This window comes from Protomyctophum parallelum (genome assembly GCF_964188405.1).
Source record: "Protomyctophum parallelum genome assembly, chromosome: 23".
NCBI classification, from domain to species: Eukaryota; Metazoa; Chordata; class Actinopteri; order Myctophiformes; family Myctophidae; genus Protomyctophum; species Protomyctophum parallelum.
Genome location: NC_139715.1, coordinates 19,874,877 through 19,890,000, shown reverse-complemented (window position 1 = coordinate 19,890,000; position 15,124 = coordinate 19,874,877). Strand labels below are relative to the sequence as shown.

The following is a 15,124-nucleotide window of genomic DNA, read 5'->3' as shown; positions in this document are numbered from 1 at the left end:
TGCCACTGCAGTTGTCCCATTCTGCCTGGCCTACCAGTGAGGAGCCCCCGCCGTGAGGACGTAGCGCCTCTGTCCTACTCCTCCCATTCAACATCCCCATATGATGATGGGCACCACCCCAGTCCATAGGAATACGTGCAGCAACAAAAATACAAATTGTGAGTATATCACAATTCCACCTTCACATCTTCAATATAAAAATGTTGCCTCTTTGTTTGTGCTCGGTGAAGGAAATTGGCTTCCATACATTCCTCTCCATTGTCGTTTGGAGGCCAGAAAAACAAATGTCCATGAAGTGTCCTGTGCAACAAGTGCTTCCTCTTTGGACCCGTAAATTCAAGTCAAGTATTGTGTTCTGTGTCAATGTTTACATACTAGTGTTTAGCCTACAGTGTGTCTTGCAGTGTTTGCATTTTTCTCTCCAACATACAGTACATTTTTTCCACATGATTATGTCATACATTGGGTTGTGACAGTAACTAAAAATACATCGCATGGATGCACCTGGGACGTATCCTCAGTGATGTATCCTGAGGTCAACGGGGTTTCGGGTCTACCAACATCATACCCCTCACTCAGGTGACCCAGCCGGGGTGATCAAATCCCGACTTACGTCCCAGTAGCTACCCTCGATCAGTCCATCAGGGAATGAGCAAGGCCACACAATCGGTTGCTCCGGAACTACTCTGCCAGGACTGGGAGAACCAGATTCTGGCACGTGGAAGGATTAGGCTCTGTGTTGACTCCTGTCCGGGCCTCTCCTATGTCTCACCAGGTCCACTCCTGCTCTCACCAGGCCCAGGACCTGTGCATTGCACCAGACTCCCAGCACCAGGCACTTCATTCAGACAATATTCTGGTGACACACACACACACACACACACACACACACACACACACACACACACACACACACACACACATACATACATATACTGTACACACACACACACACACACACAGCAGTGCTTCTCAACCTTTTCAGGTCGTGATCCCCAAAAATAAATAATCATTATTTGAAGTGAACTGGGGACCCCCTCCACCCTGACAAGCACTTGGAATTGTAGGATTTGAGGCATTATACATTTAGTTGGACATTTGTTTGCATCTTTCTTACATTATTTGACAATTTGGATTTTTTTTACCAGTTTTTATAAATCAGTATACTGTAGATTGTTTATTACTTTTGATGCCGTAATGTTTTCTCGAGAAAAGTGCTATGTATTTACTTACCTACAAACAGTTCTTACCTTCCTACCTATAGCCACTTACCTTCCTATGTACAATGGCCACCTCCATACCATCTGGTATACAGCTTAAAGGGTTAGTTCAGATTTTGGGACTTAAAGCTGTAAGAAATACTTGCCATTAATATAGTGGTTGCAAAGTGGTATTAATTGATTTCCTGAGTGCCGTGGTGGGAGTTCTGGTCTGGTTTTGGTGAATATTATGTAGTACCGGGCATTTGGGGGGGGGGGGGTCACTGGGGGGAAAGCATTAAAGATAAATGAATCCACAAAACTATCATCATTTGTATTGTTGACCTATTTCTACCATAGAGCACAACTTTCGTTCAACTCTCAACCCTCTGTCACATGGAACTATGGTTTCGTGTGCTGCTGCTGCTGCTGGCGTAGTGATGTGACAGAGGGTTCCAAGTTGAACAAAAGTTGCACTTATATGGTAGAAAAAATTTCAATAATACAAATGACGCTATAGTTTTGTGGATTAATTCATTTTTAATGCGTGGCCCCCAGACCCCCACAAAATGACCGGAACTACTTACTAAAAATAATAATCTTTATTGTCCCGAAGGATATTCATCTTCACAGGTCTGTTCAACACCAACAACAAAAACAACACATAGTACAGAAAAACACAACAACAAGACAATACAAAAACATGAGTTCCCCACTGTGTACAGAACCATCCTATCGGTGGGGCATTTTTTTAATGCCACGATGACTGAGGGGACAAAACTCCCCTCATAGTCACCAAAACAAGACCAGATCTCCCACCACGGGACTCAAGGAATCAATTAATACCTTTGCAACCACTATAGTAATGGCAATTATTTCCCACAGCTTTAAGTCAAAAAATCTGAACTAACCCTTTAACCACGACGACCAAGGGAAAGCAGCACCTGTGACCTGCGTGACGTTCGCCGGCCTTGTCGTTTGCTCTGGATGTTTTCCTCGTGTGTCACTGGATACTATAGTGTTTGGCCTCAAAGGTCAGCACCTGGACAAAAAGCAGATTGAATCGGCTCATGTATCAGCGGCCCTCCGCAGAGAAAGCTCTGTGTAAACCAAAGCCTCCTCCTATTAAATAGCAGCTTGTATTCAACGGGGGCTATTGTCATCCCATTATGCCGAGACTGATGTGTTTGTAATGTCACGATAAACCCATCTGTCGGGGCTGGTTCTTAAAATACACCCGTTTCCTAATAATGATTACTAGAATAAATATACTGGAGTACTCACATTGTCCTGATGTACAGTAAACTTCCATCTGTGACTTATATAGATACGACCCCATTTAAAATATTATAACGCCTTATGAGGCCCCATTTGCAACCTATATGGGCCACTTTCCAAATACTATAAGGCCCTATAAGGACATATTTTCAGAGACATAAACTGCACTCAGTCGTGCTCCCCTTTAGTTCTGGTTGATAAGGTCAGAAGGGAGCCAAATGGTCATTACCAAAATACATTACATTGTGTAAATAGATTGATTAAATGTTATTCATTAATGTATTAATTCAATTGCATGAGCACATAAAATAAATAGATGATGATTGCCAAATACAAAGTGCCTATCACGCCACAAGTGAGCAGCGTTTCCTGCCCTGCACATTGTCGGACAAAGGAGCTGGGGGTGATTATGTGTTATGTTTACTCCAGTCCCATTATCTCTGCAGGACCTCGTCCATCTCCCCCATGAAGCTCAGACATGAGCTCTGTTTGACAGCCGTCAAGGATTGCATGTTTGGAACAGACCCAAGCAGATATTGGTGGCCGCAAAGATTTCCTAGAGTTTGTTGGGAACCTACTTGGTAGGTTTTACCAAGCTCAGAAAATCCCAAAGAAAAATCTAATTATGTGATGGGATCCACATGGGACCGTGTGGCTCCAATGTGAATCTTGGCCAAAAGGCATTTTTTTCCTCCAGTGCATATTTAGGTTCAAACAAACCGTTAAAAGTATTTACAAATAGAGTTTGAGGCAGTGGGGCTGAAGGCTTGACAAAACACTTGTCAAGCATGGCTGGAGTGAGTTAAGAGGCATTTCATATGCACAGCATCCAGGGTGTTAATGTATCTCAATGCTGACATAGAAGGGTATTCAAATATATGACATTGACTGAGCATTTTGTTGGGTGCAAAGAGGTAGTGAAGAACAGGGGGGGTTCAATGGGGGTTCAATATGGGAACAGCACCGAATGACAAAAGTGATTCTCTTTCACTTCATGTATTGTCATGAATTCACAACAAAGTGGTTCTTGACCTTGTTTTGTCAAATTGAAATGCATTAGGTCACAGACCTAGCTTTTGTCTCTGATGCCCCGATCCTTTATATTTTTGAATATTATTTGCATCCAACTCAGCATGGATGTGGCGCATTGTGAGCTTTGGGTTTGCCCTTTTTCAGTGAATAATGCATGCTACAAGTGGTCCATCATACTCGGGTGTGAAATGGAGGAGAGGGGATCGGCTCTCGAGCTCAAAAGCTTTGGGTACTGATGTAAATATGACATGTTTGAGATGTTTCTAATTCCGTGGCAAGTGAGTCTAACCTGGAGAAAGAGCTAATGACGTGACACGGTGACCGATTAGATAAGAATATGGGTCATGCATTGTCGGCCGTTGAGCCGTCTGTTTCCAAACAGGCATGTCATCAGGAACATATAGACCAGTAGACCCCCACGGCCACGGGCCCCACCCTGTCTCCCCTCTGACCAACAAGTCTGTGCAGGCAGCCAGACATCTTCACTTCCTTCACTTCTAGTGTGTACTTCCCCTTTAAGAGTTTCCAACTAAGAGGAAGACCCCTGCACTGGACTGCTCAGTCTCTCTCTCTCTCTCTCTCTCTCTCTCTCTCTCTCTCTGTGTGTGTGTGTCTCTGTACAGGAGCGTCTGTGCTGCATTGTTCCACAAAGGGATCTTTTCCTGTGAAGAAGAATGAGGACCTGTGCTTGTGTCTGTGTCTGTGATGGTGGACATTTCATACCAAGTCTGTCTGTGAATTTCCTTCAGTCCATCGACATCGACAGGTGAATGCATCACTCATCACAAGAGAGGTAGGCGTCAACCTGTTTCCATTGCATTCTCAGAAGTTCTAGAAAAGTGAATTCTGGAATTTCGAATGTTCTGAACATAGAATACATTACTATACTTCTGATTTGATAATGTAATAAAACTATTCAGATATTCCATTTATCTACATTCGTATTATCAGTCACATTCCAATAAACAGTGCAAAAAATCATAAACGACATTTTGAAATGGGTATATTTATGTTGAATAAATTACATACTGTACATATTTGTACCCATATCTAAAAATAAATCTTCAACAATTGCTGCAGATGCAGCATTAGTTTCAGAAACTCAAGTAAACTGACTCCAGAATATAATGGGCACAAAGAGGTGTGTAACCCCAGACTCATCTATTATTGACTGACTGTGACCTCACCGCTGCCCATCCTGAGCTCACTGCCGTTAGTTACAAATCCACCCTTTCTCATTAACAATACAGTCTTGCATGTCTTTTGTAATCAGTTCATTGTTGTGGTGGCCTGCATGGTGGGGAACATTGATATAATACAATGATATGCTTATTTACTATATTAAAGCACACAGTTAATTTTAGAGAGGACAACAGAGATCGGGAGAGAGACTGACTGAAATAGATTACATGGCTGCAGGTGTTCTTCTAACTGAATATCCCCTGTCAGGAAAAATAGACATTGCTTGGGTTGATAGTCAACCCAAGCAATGAATCCACCTGGACCCTTGAAATGGACATGAATCCACCGCATGTCTCTATCCTAGCCTTACTAGTACAGTATGAACAATGAGGGCCATAATCATATTAATAATGGATTTTATTTATAACGCACTTAACATTCGCAAGAATCTCAAAGTGCTACAGCAGTGAATAAAAGCAAAAGAAACAACACACCATTACAAACATCTAAAAGAACAGGAACATTTAAAACATAAGGGCAAGGCAATAAAATGCTTTGGTAAAAAGGAAAGTTTTGAGTCCTCTCTTAAAAGTGTCTACCGACTGACTCAGGTGGGCGGGGAGAGCGTTCCACAGTTCGGGGGCGACCGAGCAGAAAGCCCGGTCACCCATGGTGTGTAGGTTGGTCTTTGTGGGTTTGAGGAGGTTGGTGTTTGAGGAGCGGAGGGAGCGGGTTGAGGATTGAAGGGTGACAAGTTCCTTGAGGTAGGGGGGGGCGTTGCCGTGGATGCACTGGTGGGTTAGCAGGGAAATCTTGTATTCAGTCCGGAATGAGATGGGGAGCCAGTGGAGTGAGTGGAGGATGGGTGTGATGTGCTCGTGTTTACGCACTCTCATCAGGACCCTAGCAGCGCTGTTCTGAATGTATTGGAGCCTTTGAAGGCTCTTGCTAGGGATCCTGATGAGAAGTGCGTTTCAGTAGTCCAACATGGAGGAGACAGCGTGGACCAACTTTTCAGCATCAGGTAGAGTGAGGGTGGGACGGAGTTTGGCGATGTTCTTGAGATGGAAAAATTATGTTTTGCAGAGGTGTTTGATGTGGGCCTCGTAGTTGAGGAGGTCCATTTTAACACCCAGGTTTGTGACAACAGATGAGAGTGGAATGTCCTGGCCAGAGAAGGTGATGCTTGTGATGGGGATGATTGAACCTGGTGTGGGGTGCCGATGAGAATGGCTTCTGTTTTGGAGCTGTTTAGTTGCTGTTTAGTTGCAGGAAGTTGTGTTTCATCCACGCTGGTGAAAGATATCTAAAGATCAATTGAATATATAAGAAAAATGATAACATTATCCACAGGGATAAATAGTTACATTCTTAGTGGTTTTAGTTACATATTTAATGTTGGATGCTGTGGTCAACTGTTTGAAAAAGCACCTTTATAGGCAGGTTCTTTTTTTAGTTTAGTTTAATTTATTTCAATCATCATCAACACATCATTACATTTAACATGACATCCAACTTTTCTTTTGTGTTGGTCGAAAAGGCATAGGCTGGAGCTCAAAGCTTATTAATGCCTATCCTTAATACACCCTATAACATTTACAACCATTCATATGAATGTACGCGCAACATTTTAGATTTTTACATTCAAGACTACTTACAATATTCAATATTTACACACATATACACGCAAGCACACACAGTATCATTTACATTTTAAGAATGTATTTATGTCCACACAAAAGGAAATACAAAAGGACACAAACATTACGGGTGCAGTTATGTTACAATCAAACTTATGACACACTTAGAATCATGATACAATAACGAATGTCACTGGCCCAGGCCGTAGCGTAACGGTCTGGGCACCGGACTGGTGATCCAGTCGCGGTGTGCCGCGGGTTCGACTCCCGAACCCGACACGGCCTTTACCGCATGTCATCCCCCCATCTCTCTCCCATTTCCTGTCAGCCTACTATCTGTCCCTTAAAAAATCAATAAAAGGCGTAAGCCGCAAAAAAATATCTTAAAAAAAAAATAATAATAACGAATGTTACTCAGCTAGCGTCTCTTGCTAGCCTTATTCGTTCACACAACGGTGGTCAGGAGGACTATAGGCTTAAGTCTCTGCCATATATGGTGGCTTTGCCTTAGACAGTACAACAGGGACAATACAACACCTCGCAAGTTGATGTGTTGAAGTGGATGGATGTGCTGAAGTTCCTACTCCTAGCAGCTTCCACCCACCTGGGAGGTACCAACATGGACTTCAGGTGGAGCGATACATCTACAAGAGAAAATGTGATGCTGTACAAACTGTACATCATTAGCCTGGGTCTGAAATGTCACTTGCGAAGTCACATTTCAGACCCGCGGAACGCAGCGAATCAGGCTGGAACCCAGACTACATCATCAACCTGAGGAAGACCTGGGAGTGTAAATGGGATCATTAAATATGTAAATGGTATGATTTACATTCACAAACACACACACAGTCACACACACACACACACTTGGTTTACATCATGATCTTAGATGACTACTATTTCTATGTCGCTTTGGATTTGAGCGTCTGCTAAATGCGTACATTGTAAATTGTTGAAGATTAGAGATTTCCAACTGACTCTTTCCAACATCAAAAATCCTGTTTAGACACTGAGCTATTGCTATCAGTGCGTATTAAGAAATGTTGAAATAATGTAATAATCTAATCTAGCCATCTGTAAACCACTCCCTTTTGGGGTGCAACATTTAATCAAACTAATCGATTTAATAAATAAAATACGTTTATTGATAATCAATAATTTAATAAAATAATTGATTAATAATCAAACATATATTTTGGTCATTATGTAAAAAAAAAAGTTTCAATAGCAGATCCACGCGCTTTTCTTTCTTTTGCAGCAAAAGAAACAATGAAACAAAGTATGAAATTGTGCTTAAGTGGTTAATCAATTCTTTGGTACAAGAATTTCATTCAAGAATATGTCTGTTTTATTTACTGTACCTACCTCCATTGCTGTCATTGACAACTCTCACCTGTGATCCATACTAGGGTAGCTCCTCATTGATGGGAGTGGAGAAGAGGACCTCAGGCTCCGAGATCGAGGTGGTCTTCAGCTATACGATATGGACTACAATGACTCCCAGCCTCTCCTGTCCGAGGAGGAGCTCATCTACATGATCACGGTGCCTCTGTCCACCTCCATCATCCTGGCCAACCTGGTCATCATCCTGGGCATAGCGTGGAACCGCCAGCTCCACAACACGCCCAACTACTTCTTCCTGAGCCTGCTGGTGGCCGACCTGTGCACGGGCGTGGCGCTGCCCTTCATCCCCTGGATGGGCCTCAACCGGCACCTGAGCTTCAGCTCGTGCATGATGGTGCACGTCTTCCCCAACTTCCTGTTCCTGGCGTTCCTCTTCAACCTGGTGATGGTGCACTACGAGCGCTACATGTGCATCGTGAGCCCGCTGCACTACAGCAGCCTGTGGCTGCACCGCAGCTTCCCGCTGGCGCTGCTGGCGGTCTGGGCGCCGCCGCTGCTCTACGCCGCGCTGCCGGCGTTCGGCTGGAACAACTGGACGGGGACGGAGTGGGACGGCTGCTGCGTGGGCGGCGGCTTGGCGGCAGCGGCGGCGGCGTGGCCTCCGGCCAACTGCTCGGCGAACAGCACCACCTGTTGCTCCTACCGCCGGGTTTTCCCCAACGCCTTCATCTACCTGGAGGTATGTGGTTCATATTTCTATTACGTTTTTGCAGCAAAAAACTAAAAAGGACAGACATAAGGGGATTAGAGAGAGAGAGAGAGAAAGAAAAAGCATAAACAAAAACAAAGAAAAGAAAGGAACAGGGCATCTTCTTTAGTTTTGCATGGGTCTGAGAAGCTACATTTCATCAGGTCTATGGCTATGGCTCAAATGCTGAGTAAATAATGGGCCTTGATGTGAAAAAGGCTGTCGTAGAATCTTTTTTTCTTTTTTTGTTGCAATTACCATTCCATACATCATTGTATTTTGTATAGAAACATTGTGATTCTTTTTGTATCTATACCTGGAGGTCTACGGCGTCCTGCTGCCCGCCATCGTCTCCATCCTGGGCATGACGGCCCGGGTTCTGTTCATCACCCGCGGACAGATGAGGGACATCTGCCGCCTCCACCGCTCGGTGGAGCAGAGGGGCGGCCGGGGCGGCTCGGACCGGGAGCAGCGGCTCAACCTGCGGTACGCGCGCTGCGTGGTGGCCGTGTCGCTGACCTTCCTGGCCTGCTGGGTGCCCTACATCATCTACATGCACGTGTGCGTGGCGTTCCTGCTGAGCGAGTCCCGCTGGAGCGCCACCACGCACATCGTGCTGTCGTGCACCGGCATCGGGAGCATGGCCGTGGTGCCGCTGGTGCTCGGCCTGGCCAACAGGAAGTACACGGAGCCCGCGCGTAAACTCCTCCAGAAGCTCCGGGACCGATGGAGACGGAGGGCGCAGGCGGCGGCGGAAGTTGCGCTCTAAGTTAACGAAAGATGATAATGATCTTTGTTGTCCAGAAGGATAGTCATCTTCACACCCACAACAAAACAACACAGTACAGAAAACATCAAGACAATGCCAAAAAACGATGAGGTCCCCACTGTATACAGAACCATCCTATCAGCAGCGCAGTTTGTTATAGTGCCGCGATGGCTGAGGGGACAAAACTCCTACTAAAACTAACCTTTAGTTCGAACCCCAACCTCCCAGTTTCAGGGCGGACACTCTCATGGTCCTCATGGCTTTTGGTGACACTGTGACGCAGCTTGCTACCCAGCAGTTAACAGACACGTCATAAGTAACACTGCAAGGACATTGCTATCATGAACAAATTGATGACGTGGAGCTGCTCTGAGGAAATGGTCATTGGTGACGTGAGTAACCCGGACTGAATCCAAGAAACCTATTACTCCCAATGGCTATAACAGGAGATTCCCCTTTTGTTTATAGGAGATAATTTGAGTTTGAATCCAGGTCGTTGCCGTGACCTGGATCGCGTATCCAATGGGGATTGAATGTAGTAGAGCAGTGGTTTTCAACCAGTGGTCCTTAACCAGAGGTTCCAGGTGGTCCCCATCTAAATGATGGAGAGTTGGTAACCAAATGGACCCTGGATCTTTGACTCTTGAGAGCGTAAAATGGTTAATTTATTGTTAATCTGCATCAGATAATTTACAAGAAGTCTACACAATTAGAGGATGTAGAAGGATTGTTATTTTGATAAAAGCGTGCCTGTTATCACTCACATGGTACCGACTTCAATACAGCATGGAATAAAATATTCAAAGTTTTGTGTGTGAGAGGATAAATCTCATCAAATGGCGGTCCGTGGCTCACATGCAGAATAAGTAATGGGCCTTGATATGAAAAGGGTTGAAAACGGTAGAGCAGACAACCTTGGTTGGCCACAGGGGAATCTCCAGTCCTCTGGATGATCAGTGGGTGTTTGGTTTCCCCTCCATGAGACCAGGCAGGGTTCAAAGTCAGGTGATTTACATAAACAAAACTGCAGTTTTTCCTCTCATCACTCATTACACTCTCCAAAACAGGCCACTGTTTGTTTTACTATCTCGGTCCAGAGTCGTACAACATACCAAACTTAACGTGGGGCCCTACGTTTTTACATGGCATTGGTATAGACCAAGAAGCATGGTGGGCAACTAAACGAACCAGTCACTTCCTCAAAACACGTCCCATGGCGAGGTGGAAGACACTTCAGGCCTACACCTACTGTAATACCCTCGAAAATGCACTTATCAGTGGATGTACAGGTTCTGACGATATCTCCCGCTGTGCTGAAGCGACTGGCGCTTAGCCTGTCCCACTGTCTATGCTGCCTAGACAAATAGTCTCATAAGGCTACGTTTATTTATAATGATGGTGTCATCTTGCAATATTGCACTCCAGCAGTATAAACAACACCAATAATGACACTGAATGTACAGAGCAGAGCTACATACATTGTATAGTGATTGCTCTGATGTCCAGTACAGTTTCAGTTTGTAGAGAATACCCAACTCTGCCATTGTTTGCCACAGGCCTGCTATCTGGAACAAAGCTTTAAACAATGTACTTGGGACTGACTGCTGTCTGAGACATAATCATAAATAGCACAATTCATAATCATATCACAGTGCTTCACAACAATGCATATTGTCAAGAATCAATTGTTGAGTGTTTTTTTTGCTTTTACAACCTAAGCCCTGTTTTACATTTTATAAAACCTTCAGAAAATAGGGAAATTACTCTATCTATAGGAGCTCACATTGTCATCTTGTAGATCACATCATGATAGAAAATCTATCATGTCATGAAGAAACATCCTGCACACTGCTCTCGCTCAGCAGCATCAATTGTATTCAAGCTTTGACTTCATTCAGTCCCTCTGGACCTTAGTGTCTTACAGAAATGCTACCATCATGATAGACACTAGCCTCACGTTGTGATACACAGTACTGTATGTATCTATAGCCTGGCGCTTGACAGGTGTGAGACAATCACACTCCATAATTATGACATGCCCAAGACAGGTGCACTGAGTGAAAGTGGTGTCTGAAACGAGCAAATTAATCAAGAGCGGACATGACTTATTAAGTCACCCAAAGTCGAGTTCATCGATGTAAAAATAAACATTGTTTTCTTGTTCAGAGAAAAGGCATTCTTTGCATTCAAGTTGATTTGACAACCGTATAAGGAGCAAAAGAGACAAATGAAGACATATGTTTTGTATAACTACATTTACAACACCAACCATGAAATACAAACATATAGTTTTCTCTCTGCACATGCCAACTGGGGATGAAAACCAGCCATTTGAAACTACACATGGTCAGAATAGTTAGATGACGTGGAGAGAGATACATTATCAACATGGGGTCAAAAGCATGTGTGTGTGTGTGTGTGTGTGTGTGTGTGTGTGTGTGTGTGTGTGTGTGTGTGTGTGTGTGTGTGTGTGTGTGTGTGTGTGTGTGTGTGTGTGTGTGTGTGTGTGTGTGTGTGTGTGTGTGTGTGTGTGTGTGTGTGTGTGTGTGTGCGCGCGTGCGCGCGTTTGAGTCAGATAAATCATGAATGTCTTCTCTGCTTGAAAGAGGAAGACAAGAATGGAAACAGGACGGGAATGGTGGGCAGTTCCCCAGCTGCCCTGTTCACGACTCACTCCTATGTTCACCAGTGAGTTTACTTCGACAAAAACGTCCCATTGTACTGACCCAAACGGCACACAAAGTATCGCTGAGTGATTACCCCGAAAACACATTGTCAATGCGTTAACACAAAAACATTCTAATACATATTGTAACGGTTTAGGGCTGTGTATGATAGTTTTGTAGGTGTAGTGACAGACACAAACACAAGGGTGCTGCAGTCCCAGCTGGCCGGTGGCCGGGGCTTTTTATTAAACAAAAATGTGCTTCAGGAAAAAACAACTAAAAGTCTCTCTCTCTCACTGGGAAACAACGCACGCACGCATGCACGCACGCACACACACACACTATATCAATATAGGCAGAAAGGCCCCAAAATAGATAGACTATTTTACAACGTACATGTATACATACATACATACGTTACCTGTTACCTAACCTGAAACATATCGTAATTACGTCACCATTGACAGCCAGTTATAACCCGACTTTAGTATTTAATTTCAATGTTTTACAGAGAGGCTGAGATTTGAAAGTTCGTAGCGGTCGACAGTACTTGCGCGCTCAGCTTGGCACTCGACAGAGTGCAGTTCTAGTTTTAATTGAATTCGAGCCAAAATTTCAACAGTCCGTGGTCAGTTGTAGCATTGTCACTCTGATAAATGTCCATGTGTCTTAGCTCAGCTGTGATTACCGGTGTTATTTGATGCTGATAAATCTGTGGTGTGTGTGTGTGTAAGCGGGCGCAAGCACACGTGCAGCTGTGCATCCTCGTGCAGACTTGCTTACAGTTACATATATAGGTCTAAACATAGCATATGTTACATAGCAGATATAGCAACATCAGCAAAGCTGGAGGCCTCACTGTTGCTGATGCTAGTTCTTCAAGTGGCCGACGTACCGCCAAACCTCTGCCCCACCGGAGGTGTCACAGGGCTGGACATGTAATGAAAGTGGTCCAGGTTACTAATCGCCCAGTGAAATTGTCAGTGATAACTGTGAGGCTTACTTATTTTTTTATGATTGTTTTTTTAGTAATGCCGAATTACTCAGGTTAATAGGTTAATTGATGTAATTTAATTTCTGTTACACTATACTCATCACGGGGCAAAGTAATAAATTCCACTATACTTAATCTTTCTGCCCAAAACTGGTGCCCAGACGCCCCCACACCCTGCTTTACACTCTCATGTGGTCTGATGCGTTGTGTGGATATATAAAAGAGGTATTCTTTGGCTTCTAGTGTCACAACAAATTGGGTGGCCTGCTAAGGCTCTAGGAAACATATCTATGTATGTTATGATACTGCATTCCTGTTTATAGCCTCCAAGACAGCTAAGATCTTCAGCAGCCAACAAAATGTACCGTACGTCGTCTGAACAGAGGACGTACGCACACACAGACAGAGACACATACGATACTGCAAGTTCCCCATTTTTTATTTCAAACTTAATACAGAAACATGTAACACTCAATTTGGTTGCATTTATGGCAAATTATGGGGCATAGCAGTGGCAGTATTGTCTGGTTGCATCGATCCCGACTCCATTCATTTTTTTCCCATATAGATTTCAAATAAAAGTCTGACCTGTCTGAAGTGTGTGTGTGTGTGTGTGTGTGTGTGTGTGTGTGTGTGTGTGTGTGTGTGTGTGTGTGTGTGTGTGTGTGCGTGTGCGTGTGCGTGTGTGTGTGTGTGTGTGTGTGTGTGTGTGAGACTGTGACTGTGTGTGTGTGTGTGTGTGTGTGTGTGTGTGTGTGTGTGTGTGTGTGAGAGACTGTGTGTGTGTGTGTGTGTGTGTGTGTGTGTGTGTGTGTGTGTGTGTGTGTGTGTGTGTGTGTGTGTGTGTGTGTGTGTGTGTGTGTGTGTGTGTGTGTGTGTGTGTGTGTGTGTGTGTGTGCATGTGCTTGTGTGCGTGCTGTGTGCGTGTGTGTTGCAGTGGTCAATGGAAAAATTGAAAACAGCTGTTTTATGGTCATGATTCACCGGGATCCTGGATGGCTTTGATTCTAGGCTTACAATAATTGATCTAAATATTTTTTGGGGGTAATATCTCTATGGATGGTGTCCGGATGCCACTGCCATGCCCTATGTTTCCTACAATGTGAGAACGACTGAAGGAAAAGCTGATAACAATGTCAATGAGGTCAGACATGGCTTGCGTTCACCCATACACACATAAACAAGGATATACACGTTTTCAAGATCACTTTCACAGGCATCCCTGCCTTGAACTCCCCCAAAGAACCCTGGAACGCAGAAGATAAAACAACGTTTCCCCCAAAAATGGTCCAGTGCGCACGCTTGAAGTCCAACCAGATGAAGCAATAGGCATAGCAGGGGAGGCTGGGGGGGGGGGGGAGGTCCTTGCACAGGTAGTACATTCAATTGAATTTGTCCCAGTGTTTCCAAAAATTGCCCTTTAGTGCAAATGCAGTCATGTTGTTCACATACAGGATCTGACTTGAATCTTCAAACTTCAAACCTTGGTATAGTGTTGCTATGTTGACAAAAAGGAGTGACGGAGAGCTGTGTGTGTCACTCGACATCGGTGTAGTGGGAGCTTTGCGACACAACCCTGCCCTCCTCCACCTCTACGCGAACCAGCAGGCGTTTCTTGTGGTTTGTGGGCGGGGCAGCGTGGTGGTCTTTGGAGAGGGATTTGGTCACTGGCTGTGGCTTCAGCGGCGCATGATCGTCTGCGTGCAAGCAAGGACTTGGAATTGGTTGGTTTGTTTTACATATCTGAGCGAAAGAGAGGGTTGATTTTAGTGGAAAAGCAAAATAAAATAAAACTAAATCAAATCATGGGAGTGTAAATCAACATTATAGAACCTTTCACTGTCATTTCTCTTTTGAATAAGCCACTCATCAACCCTACCTATATAAGCATATCATTTTGCAACAACGTGTATATTCTTAAACCTAGCAAAATACCAAAAAGTGGTTCTCAACCTTGCTCCACGGAAGCCAGGGAGCATACTGGTATTTCATTCTATCCATGGACAAATTAAGATCCATAATAACATGATTACAATTCACGTAAGTAAATAGTAGTGTTAATCTAACTCAGACGTGTGTAACAACTAACAAATACAATGGATGGATCCATTTGGCCCCATTTGTATACACTCTTCTGGGATTTTACTTCCCCCATTCAAGTTGAGAACGACTGTCAAACTATTAAGAGCTCTGTCTGTATATATAATCAATGTTTGCTGACAAAGCTCTATTTAACGCGGATATCAATCTTTCATGATGCTGATTACAT

General features: G+C 44.0%; 1 protein-coding gene across 1 annotated transcript; it reads left to right on the top strand.

Moving 5' to 3' along the window:
• Window positions 1-4,205: 4,205 nt before the first annotated feature.
• gpbar1 (G protein-coupled bile acid receptor 1) lies at window positions 4,206-9,195 on the top strand (the record flags this gene model as incomplete). Its single annotated transcript, XM_083758319.1, has 3 exons — window positions 4,206-4,302; window positions 7,744-8,417; window positions 8,749-9,195. The coding sequence occupies exons 2-3, from the start codon at window positions 7,818-7,820 to the stop codon at window positions 9,193-9,195; spliced, it is 1,047 nt and encodes a 348-aa protein (XP_083614445.1). The 5' UTR covers window positions 4,206-4,302; window positions 7,744-7,817.
• Window positions 9,196-15,124: the final 5,929 nt, after the last annotated feature.